Genomic DNA, 11,248 nt, shown 5'->3' with positions numbered 1-11,248 from the left:
TACTGTTTATTCCCCTGCATAGATGCTGCTTGACTTGCTGAGTTCCTACTGCATTTTGTGTGTTGCTCGCTCTCTCTATACACCCCGTTCGCGATAGTTACATTGTTTTTTCGACTTGGGGCTTGCCTTATTGTATATTAGAGAAAAAGTTTTCAGAAGCTCATGATATGAGCGTAAATATAATCGCTTCTTCAGTTTTTAACTATTGGTTTAGAGATCTCTCTTTGTATACCTACAGTGAAAATGTCTTAACTGTTATCCACCCTTTCAACAGAGGTGAGAAAACTACGGTGCAAGAAAGAGGTTGCCTTCGGAAATCATTTAGACCTGTTCCCAGTAGTTTAGTGAACAATACCTGGCAGCTTCAGGAGCCGTTGTTTGAGTATGCACATTTATTTTGATTTAGCTGACTGCAATAAATTATTTTCAGCTCTTCCTAAACTGATTGTTTATGCAGCACATTTATAGAATATCTTGCATTCTGAAAGGCGGGATGGCAGGACTTTCATATGAAGAAAGACTGGATGAATTGGGCTTGTACTCGTTGGAATTTAGAATTTAGAAGATTGAGGGGGGATCTGATTGAAACGTATAAGATCCTAAAGGGATTGGACAGGCTAGATGCAGGAAGATTGTTCCCGATGTTGGGGAAGTCCAGAACGAGGGGTCACAGTTTGAGGATAGAGGGGAAACCTTTTAGGACCGAGATTAGGAAAAACTTCTTCACACAGAGAGTGGTGAATCTGTGGAATTCTCTGCCACAGGAAGCTGTTGAGGGCAGTTCATTGGCTATGTTTAAGAGGGAGTTAGATATGGCCCTTGTGGCTACGGGGGTCAGGGGGTATGGAGGGAAGGCTGGGGCGGGGTTCTGAGTTGGATGATCAGCCATGATCATAATAAATGGCGGTGCAGGCTCGAAGGGCCGAATGGCCTACTCCTGCACCTATTTTCTATGTTTCTATGTTTCTATATGCTTCAAACATACGTAATTAGTTGAAAGCGCTTTGGGATGCTTAGGAGAAAAATGAAAGGTGTTATATAATTACATTCTGAAAAGCAATAAGAATACCTAAAGCAATTGTTAATCTTGTATTTATTACCATATACTGTATTGGTAACGGCGGGCCAGAAGAGATTGATCATAAAATGTTCCCATTCTTAGAATTTGGGGGCTAATATGTCCATTTAAAAATAAGAGGGTTTAGATTCACAAACGGAAGAAAATCTGCAGATGCTGGAAATTCAAGGCATCAAACACAAAATACTGGAGAAACTCAACAGGATCGGCAGCATCTATGTATAAGAGTAAAAATTTACGTTTCGGGCCGAGACGAGGACTGATGAAGGGTCTCGGCCCGAAACTTGACTGTTTACCCTTTTCCGCAGATGCTGCCTCGCCTGCTGAGTTCCTCCGGCATTTTGTGTGCGTTGGAGAGGACTGTGTTTGCCCTGTAACCCTCCAAGGCAACTCAATTGAATCCGGATCTTGAGATTTGGGCTGACCGTTGATGTTTTCTGTTCGATGTTCATTTTCAATTGCAAGTCGCCTATTTACCTATCACAACATTGTTGTTTACCTTTAATAAGGAACTCAAGTTAATATTTTATTATGCTTAAGCTAATGATGGTTGTTTTGCTTCTTACTTTGCCTTAAAATAATAACAATAGTAAAAATGATAAAATAGTATCACCTGACTGAAGTCAATCTCGAATGCAGTATTATTGGGTAACGGACATATTGCTGAAAACTAATGAATATAATCACTGATTAGTTCTATATATAATAACTTTACGTTGCATAATCTGTAGAGAGCAATATTTTAGGCTACTTTTTAATGTGAGGGCAATAGTATTATTTGCGTCCAAAAATAATTATGAAAATTCGAAGTCTACTTTATATGAAAAGAAATATATCTCAGGTATGCTGAGATTACCAATAACGTTTTCGGGATCAAAGGTTGGGATTTAATCAATGCTATTTCCAGAGGGATTTAGTTGAAGAACTGCCAGCTCAAGAATTAATGAAAGTGAATTGGAGATCTTATCAGATATGTACATAGTGTTTAAAGAAATAGTGAAGGTTTCGTTTTCAAGGTCTAACCTTTAATGTTTAACTCAATAAATGAGGTTTATTTGTCTTCTAAAACACGGCTTAGTTGTGATTATTTCATTTTAAATAACCAAAGGCAATATATCTCAAACCTGAAGCCTCAAGGATTCAAAAGAGTAATTCAGTAGTAAAATAACACAAAATATAATAACTCACGGATTCTGACTAAGTTTCTCAACCGTATTTTCAATTATTGGGGGCAGGCACTTATTGGTCAAATATTTGGTTTGCGTTTACTACATTATATCGGCATATCTATGGATCGAATCAGCACCATTGCGTGCTCTAACCCCGAGTACGAGATTTTCAGAAGGTGATTGGTTTGAGTCCACTGCAGGAGGAACACTGCCCAGACAGGGGCTCTTATTCGTGGCATGTGGCAAACAGAAGTTACATTTCACATCTTATCAATGAGCAGTAATGTTTAATCTAGCAAAGTTTCTTCAAGTCGGGTAGAAGTCGAGCTGAATTGGATTCAACTCAATTGGCTGATGCACTTGGCAAGATCTAGGGTTTCTCCGGCAATACCGATAGTGTCTACTACACAAGTCGGGTAACGTTCGGAGACTGCACATCGGATCCGATTATGGGTACCGCCAAGTGAAGATAGAGCGTTTGCAAGTCTACTTGTATATTGATAAAAAAGGTGGATTAAATATATTCATTGCCTGGTTTAGGTGCAATGCATTTCTTTGTTGGTTTGGCTGTGCTTAAAAACACACACACCACCTCCTGCGAACTTTTCAGTAGCCTTGTAACTTTGGCTAAATGTGTTACTTGCACATAGGCCAGCTGCTTGTCCTTGCTCGCACTTCAAATGAGAAATACAGCAAAACTTACTCTTACGGGAGTCATAGAAAATTAACTCACTTTGATCTCTCTTGGAAGACGATTAGAACAGCAAAGCTCAATGTCTTCTTCAGCTGTGTTTCAACTGGTATCGTCCACACTGAACAGAAAGTGTCAGGCAAGTGTGTACCTCGATAAAACATGAGAAAACAAGGTCGCAAAGACAAGCAATCGAATGTTTTGACAGATGTAATCCAACTTTGCTCTATGTTCCCCACGCAGGTTGGAACTAATATTGAAATAGCTTGTTCGTGTTAACATAGGGGCAGTGAGAAGAATGCATCTGAGTGCTGATTTAGACCCGGAGTGATCACACTACATGACATTCGAAGTTTTATAAGTTCTGTGCAGAAGCTATTTTATGATGCAAAAGATTGTCACAAGTGGTTAAATCATATTTAAAAAGTGAAGGAAGTGTCCTTTTTAGAAACGCGTCTCTTCTTAGGCACAAATATATATATAATAAAACGGGATTATAAAATATACCAGTTAGAAAGTGTGGCATGCCAATTTTAATGAATCGGTTAGGGCTCGGGAAAGTTTGCTGCTACACTATAAAAGCAAAGAAATATGTTTGCTGCCATGACTGGAGTTTTAACGCCGCAGTTTCCAGTCCAACAGGGAATAGGACTTGGAGTGTTCAATGTCTTTTCCGCCTTGCACCTTCCGTCCTCGCCCTTGCAGTCCTTAAGTGGCTGCTTACTTCTTTAGTCGGTTGTTTTGATAAGCACTTTCGGAAAGCATACCAAGCAGCCGCAGTAAAGAGGCGCTTCTTTCAAAACGAAGGCAACGTGTCCCAATGGATTTAAAGTATGTTTTAGGGATTCAGTGCGTAAACTCATTTCATGAATTAGCAAACTAGTTTTCGTCAGAAAAACATCAGTTTTGGTAGACAACTTTCATCACTGTTCAATTTTTTTTTCTTTGCTGCGATTAATTTATTTATTTGTACTTTGTTCATTCATTCCCTTTGAGTTACAAATATCTTTCTTGAAAACTGCGGTGTCGGGAACAAGTTGTTATTTTTACAAATGAAGTGTTTAAATTTAAATAAGGGAATATAACCCAATTCAGTAAATCCCTCTAGATTATACAAACAAAATATTACACGCAAAGGGAAATCTATTCCTTTAGGGACGAGTGGCTTTCAATGTCCCTCCACCTGCTACTAATCTAACAAACACTCACCCATACGCTCCATTACCGATTTAATGACCACTTAAGAGATTGTCTGACCGATGTATTCAAACTTTTGGGTAAGAGATGTCGCCTCAGTGTGTGAATTTCCCCGACACATTTTGCAGAGGAATCTTGCACCTTTAAAAGATCTGGCGAAGTTGCAGCTGGGACGCATCTGTAACGGTGCGAATTCGTTTCACCCATAAAATTAGCAAACCCGAAGGAGCAGTAAAACTGCCCTTTTACAATCTGCAGCCTGAGAAGCATCATGTCAGGGCTTTCGACAAGTTTCATTTGACCCAGTCTTAAAAGACTGCTACATTGCTGGGGGCGGGGGGGGACTCATTCTGATATAGAAAGGCGCTGCACATAACATTGTCTTCCCAACATTTGAAATTAACTCGCGAAATTCTTTGCTTTAAATATAGACATACAGTTTCGATGGGTTCTCTTTCCAGGGTATTTAAAATAGTCTGACAAAGGGAAATGAAAACAAGGAATTATATCCACTAGTAACATTGCTTAAAAACGATTATCTCCACTCTACCCACTCATTATTCTGTCCTTCCATTGATTACGAATTGTCATTTCGTACTAAACACGCTACGCATTGTACATTAGTTTCACTAATCCAGATCCCTTCCCGTTATTTTTTTTATTTGAAAACATAATAACTAATATGCAGAGACCAGTAAGAAGCCAACGTGAATGAAACATCAAGTAATTCACGTGACAAATTACTTTGTAACTGAGGTAGCGCACTTTAGCAGAGGATCCAAATAAACAGTACTGTATTGACATTAACAGAACCTCGCAAAGATATTGTGGAAAGCGGACAGAGATGATTTGCATTTTTCTGTATAAAGCTTTTTAAAAAAAAAACAAGGGAATGCTCTAATTTTCCGCTTTCTGCATATTATTATTTCCCACCAGTTGGAAGCTCTCCTCTGATTGGAATGGCTCTCTGGTACTCCTTTTCTCGTCGCACAATGTTCCGTTTGAATTGTGGGAGGAGACCTTGCCGACTCAACAGAGGTTAATGAGATACCCATGGGACGGATCTGGGGTTAATGACATTTGGGAAAGTCTGAACGTTCGCCGGTGTGACGGACCTCATCGTGTATATATAAAGGGCTCTTGAGTGTTGAGCCGGAGGCACTTTACTCTGACTCGAACCGATGTTTGTCTTTGAACTCCCCGGCTAGTGTAGTTACACGGAAACGAGACTGTGCAGGTCTTGAGTTTCACCGAAGCCTTTGTCTCGCTATTATTACAAATGGATATCATGGTCGACTGCCACTTTTCTCCTTCCGATCTGTTCTCCGATTCTTGTCTGTCATCGCCCGAGGAGGCGGACTTTGCTGATGATTCTGAGCATGGCGCGGTAGTGTTTGGGGACCACAAGCTGAAGTCCCGTGGAACTGAAGAGGAGCATATCAAAGCACCAAGTGGCCACCACCAGGCTGGCCACTGCCTGATGTGGGCTTGCAAAGCCTGCAAACGCAAAAGCTCCAACACCGACAGGAGAAAGGCAGCTACCATGAGAGAGAGGAGAAGACTTAAGAAAGTGAACCAGGCTTTCGAGACTCTGAAGAGATGCACAAGCGCCAATCCGAATCAGCGACTGCCCAAAGTGGAGATCCTGAGGAACGCCATCAGCTACATTGAGAACCTGCAGGAGCTTCTCAGGGAACAGGTGGCGAACTATTATAACCTCCCGGGCAATGGCAATTCGGAGCCGGGAAGCCCCACATCAAATTGTTCAGACGGAATGGTGAGCACCAACTTACAGAATCGGTATATTCGATCCCACGACTCCTCTTCCATTCTTCTCGCGCTCTCTCTCTCACACACACTCACACTCTGTCTCACAGACACACTGTACAATATTATCATTAGGAAAATGCAATAAGCCAAATATAAGCTATATCCTGACGAAGGGTCTCGGCCTGAAACGTCGACTGCGCCTCTTCCTATAGATGCTGCTTGGCCTGCTGCGTTCACCAGCAACTTTGATGTATGTTGCTTGAATTTCCAGCATCTGCAGAATTCCTGTTGTATAAGCTATATGTACTAGTAGCAATGTGAGATCTCAATATGAAAGCTATGTGCTTATCATTACAGGCAGGATGGGCCGAATCGCATCGTGCGTGATGAAGTTTTATTTCTATGATCCACTTTCTTTGCCGTAGAAACGCATTCCTTCTAATATGAGACACAGTCATTCATTTCGTCGTGTACCAAGCGCATTTTGGGTTCCTGCGTGCTTTGTACAATAAAACAAAACGAAAACTTCTGGTAATCAGTCCAAACATTTGTTCATAAAACTTTCTTCTTCGTGCCTTGAAAGAAAATCTGATATTCAGGAATTCGTAAATATCGATTACATGCTTGTATGCAAAAGCTGTTTCATCTGTTCTTCTAACAAAGACTGATGTTTACAGCTGATTGCATTTTCTGTTCCATAGAGTGGAATAGAAATGAGTGGATTATAGACATATTCGCGCATGAAAGGAAATACTTCCCAATTTGATTCATAAGATTACCAGATGTAATATGGGTACTTAGACAACTGAGTATCATCCCACCCGATACACCACATTCCCCAATGGAATTGAATCAATAATAGGTCGGGGTAGTTATAAAACTGTTCTCGATGGAAAAACGTCCACAGATTAAAATCAAGGGGATTAATGTGATCGAACAGTTTCCGATCCTAAACAATGGCATTAAGGATACATTAACAAAATACCTGTAAATAAATGATGCAGTCTTTCGAAAAGTTTTATGTTTTTCCAAAAGAGAATTAATCAAGCTTTAAACAATTAACAACATTGCTGTTTATTCAGACGCAATATTTCCAATATTTCAATTCACTTATGACCATTCTGGTATTCCGTAGCTTTCACGAGTAAAGTTTACATATTTCCGCTGTAAACCACTCCCGACAATCACTGATCCGTTTCCATGTTTTAACTACAACAACCACCGAGCTTTGTCTTGACTCTGTCCAAAGGCCGAGTGTTGAAAATCAAGAGGACAGCTGCGAGAATCGTCAAACTTCGCATTCACAGCTGTCGGACATTCTTTCCAACGAAATATTTGCTGAACTAATTTGGGAAGGAAAAAGAAAGTAAGTGTGTGTGTGTGTGTGTGAGAGAGAGAGAGAGAGAGAGAGAAAGTGAATGTGAGCGATAATGGAGAGAGAGAATGAGTGTGTCAGAGAGGGAGAGAGAGGAACAATAGCTAAACATCTTCATTAGCACGTTGGAAATTAGGTGTAATGTTCCCTGATGCTCAGGACTTGAAGCATATGTCTGGGTCCCATTAAGTGTGACCGAGTGTTTCTTCTTGCCTCCTCAAACAGTTGCTGCCACACACATTGATCTCTTTGGATGCAGGGATAATGACATTCCCACCTCTGCACCTATTGCTATCCACAGGAGCCAGCAACAGCAGTGTTATCTTAGGCAATAACCAGTGAAGCCTCCTTACAGCACTGTTTTCACAACTGAAGCCAAGACTTCAAGATGAATTTAATATAGGAAAAAAATTGAACCGGCGCAATTAAAGTTTACTGCATAGACATGCAATCCATTTTCCATGGATAACACAATGCACATTTCTGTGCAGGGATATTGAGATACAGTATGTAATGTTCCGTGAGAATGCCATGGTGTGATGAAGGAACTCACTATGTCTAATTAACAGATGGGGTTGCTTCCGTCCAAGTGTAATCAAAACACTTGACGTTTATAAAGTTTAAAGTGTGCTTTTAACATCGAACTTTTTAAAGTCTTAAATTAAACTTGCATCTTGCTTTACTTTGATTTCCTTGTGTGTTCCTTTTATTTTGCAGATGGGATGTAACAGTCCCGTTTGGTCTAGAAGGAGCATCCTCTCTGACCGCATTTACTGTTCGGAATTACAGAATGGTACGTTCTTGTTCCCATTAATTCAGCTTGTACCTCTTCGTAAATCTGTCTTGAAAGATGCGGTGACTAAATTACACCGCCGTTCACGGCTTGTGAAAACCGCAAATCAGAATGCCTGCCAAAGACAGTTAGCCAGACTAACTGCAAATGGATTCTTCCGCGGCGGGGAAGTGTCATCTTGAATGAACTCCTCCTCCCCCCCACCCCCCGCCTCCATCTACCTCCACCACTTTTTAAAGAACTTTAAACTACTTTAGAAGCATTCTCGGCGATTAGTGAATTAGTGAGAACATTTCCAAACAAAAGGAAATCAGCGCCATGAATTCTTGAATTCTGAATTTGAGGCAAAGTTGAGGAAGAAGTTGTTCCGTCAGAACAAAATGGTTTTTCAGAAGCGACTAAAGTTTCGGCCATGTTACATTGGAAATCCTTTAGAAATGATTTATTAACGCTATATATAATTTACTCGCTTTAATGCTAACAAATGTTGACAAAGGGCAGTAATTAAGGCAGGCAATAGAAATACTGATCAGATGAAGATTGGTTGACGTTATATAACGTAGGTATTTTATAAAACATCGAAGAAATCCGATGATTTTGCAATTCTGACGTATTTCAAATATCCAAAATATTCCCCCAAAACATTACAGTGAATAAAATACATTTCAAGTTGCTTCTGTCCTAAAGGGAGAAAATTAATTTACGCATACTCAATCTCCCACTGTTAATAATAATGAGAATGACAAGATGAACTGTCGAGATAGAATTAGTCAAAGAATCTGTATTGATCAGGAGACCAGAAAAACACTCCTACTCCTCTTCGAAATACATTTATGGAACTTTTAATGTTGGCTAAGCGCAGGTGGAGCTTTCCTTCAGCCCTTCACAGAGATATTCTTACTTTAAATACTGTACTAGAGTATCCATTTGAATTTTATGCACAACTTTGTAATGCTTCTTGAACCCATTAAAATTCCGACTTTGAACCAGGTCGCTAATGGTAAACCACAGTTAACACATTAAGTAAAATTAAAACCACAAAATGTCGACAAAATGTATTCCCCAGATGAAATCCATCATTGAAGAGAATTAAAGGTTATGTATACACAATTTTTTCAAGTGTCACGATGAAGGGTATCGGCCCGAGACTGTTCATTTCGCTCGATAAATGCTGCCTGACCTTCTGAGTTCCTCTTTGTGCGTGTTGCTAAAGGTTCTGTATCATATCTATGTAAGATGCCGAATATTATTGTCTTTGTAGAATGAAACTCCGAAGGATTTAGTGGAGCATTTTAAAATATATTGATGAAATATTTACGGTTGAACATTTTTCAATTTAACGTGACAGAATAAACAAAGATTAGAAATTGTGTCTTTTATGGGGTGCGTTATCTTCGAAAAGATTTGGAACAAAGATCATGTATCGATGGAAATGATGCATTGTGTTTACAGGAGAGTATCATATAGGGTAACGGGTTCTGTTGCGCCAGTTCAGGTCAGTGAAAAGTCTTGAGACCGATTAACTTTCCTTCCTCCACAATATTTTTTAAATGGTAAGAGAAATACAAGTATTTATTCCGATACTAACTTACATTGTTTTTTACGCTTTTATTTTCCACTAGTTTGTTCCAGCAGCCGAGGACATGCTGTTTCCAGCTTGGACTATCTGTCCAATATAGTGGAGCGGATTTCACCGTCCCCCGAGCGTTGTCTCCTCTCAGGACCGGACGGAAGCACAACATCCCCACATGTCAGCGATTCCTCACAGCCTACCACTCCCAGCCAGCCAGTCTACCATGTTCTTTAGATCCTCAATCAATTCCAAAACAAATTATAGACCATGATGTGGATATAAAGTTCAATCAAATAAAACTCTGCTAATAAACAGGAACTGTATATTTGTAAATAATGGTATATTCATTAGTCGCTGTTAAAATAATTGTATTTAAAAATTAAATAAAATCGCGAGAGACTTTTTATAAATCCAATTATTTGTACTTTTGGTTTATTTGAACGCGCTGCGAAGCCACGCCAAGATATCTTTGAAGTTGAGATATGTTTGTATTTTGAAGGGGAAAACACAAATGATTTTCGAGCTGGCTAGCATTACACTTTAGAGCAGAAAACGACCCCAAATTTTCTCATGAAAGATCCCCGCCCCGAAACCTTATTCTTCTCCCCCACCCTATCCCCTTCAGAAGCTGCCGATTCCCAGGAGAGTTTCCGGTTTTCCTGCCAAACATCGGTTTGCAGAACAATTGGACTTCATGAGCTTGCCTTTGGACTGTGAAACAAACATTTGTCGAGTGCACAGCTTCTTGCTGGGGGTCGACGTGTGAACTCCCTGAATTTCAGTCCCATAATTACATGTTAATAAAGTATCATTCAGCAATACAGGTCTGAACACATACAAAATTAATTCGAATTCGCGGGACGTGCGTTTCATTATATTTCCTTAGTTTATTGCGGCTTCTAGAAGGCCGTAAGTCACGGGAGCAGAAATAGGCCATTCGGTCCATCGAATCTGCTCCAGTATTCCGTCATGGCTGATTTATTGTCCCTTTCAACCTCTTTCTCCTGTCTTGTCCCTGTAACCTTTGACGCCCTTACTAATCAAGAATCTGTCACCTCTGCTTTAAATACACCCAATGGCATGGCCTCCATATCCGTCCGTAAAAATTAATCCCACAGATTCACCACCCTCTGGGTAAAGAATTTTCTCCTTATCTCTGTTCTAAAGGGACGCCCTTCTATTCTGAGACTGTTCCTGGACTCCCCCACTACAAGAAGCATCCTCTCCACATCCACTCGATCTAGGCCTTTCAATATTCTACAGATTTCACTGAGATTCCACCACGCCCCCATCCCCAGCATTCTTCTAAACTTTAGCGAGTACAGGCCCAGAGCCATGAAATGCTTCTTATAATCCTTTCATTCCCGGAATCGTTCTCGTGAGCCTCCTCTGGATCCTTTCCATGTTATTTTAGAACTGAAGTTAATGTTCGTCCGTACTTATCCTTATTTATAAAACCGAAATACTTCATTCTAACATTATACCTCGCACTTAGAAATATAAACACGAAAAGGCAGTTTGCTCCGATCCACCCGGCCCCAGATTATATTCATTCCTTTTGCGCCTTCGAAACACAACAACATTCATCCGCTGCGATTTTAC

The 11,248-nt window shown here is 40.2% G+C and overlaps 1 protein-coding gene and 1 long non-coding RNA gene across 2 annotated transcripts in view; one reads left to right on the top strand and one right to left on the bottom strand.

Moving 5' to 3' along the window:
- LOC134351515 (uncharacterized) overlaps positions 1-3,157 on the bottom strand; it is a 46,977-nt gene extending 43,820 nt beyond the window's left edge. The window contains exon 1 of the long non-coding RNA XR_010019163.1: positions 2,981-3,157. This is a non-coding gene — a long non-coding RNA (uncharacterized LOC134351515). The remainder of the gene's footprint in view (positions 1-2,980) is intronic.
- Positions 3,158-5,168: 2,011 nt separating this feature from the next.
- On the top strand, positions 5,169-10,044 carry myf5 (myogenic factor 5). Its single transcript, XM_063057766.1, has 3 exons — positions 5,169-5,912; positions 7,998-8,073; positions 9,696-10,044. Exons 1-3 carry the CDS (start codon positions 5,415-5,417, stop codon positions 9,878-9,880), a joined length of 759 nt encoding a protein of 252 aa, XP_062913836.1. The 5' UTR covers positions 5,169-5,414; the 3' UTR covers positions 9,881-10,044.
- Positions 10,045-11,248: the final 1,204 nt, after the last annotated feature.

The sequence above is a fragment of the Mobula hypostoma genome, chromosome 9 (assembly GCF_963921235.1).
Source record: "Mobula hypostoma chromosome 9, sMobHyp1.1, whole genome shotgun sequence".
Lineage (NCBI taxonomy): Eukaryota > Metazoa > Chordata > Chondrichthyes > Myliobatiformes > Myliobatidae > Mobula > Mobula hypostoma.
This window is presented reverse-complemented; position numbering and strand designations above follow the sequence as displayed.

Excerpts from the sequence above, each read along its gene's own strand:
- myf5 (XM_063057766.1), top strand. The coding sequence starts at position 5,415 with ATGGATATCATGGTCGACTGCCACTTTTCTCCTTCCGATCTGTTCTCC. Across the intron at positions 5,913-7,997 it reads CAAATTGTTCAGACGGAATG|ATGGGATGTAACAGTCCCGT; the intron begins GTGAGCACCAAC and ends TTTATTTTGCAG. Across the intron at positions 8,074-9,695 it reads CTGTTCGGAATTACAGAATG|TTTGTTCCAGCAGCCGAGGA; the intron begins GTACGTTCTTGT and ends ATTTTCCACTAG.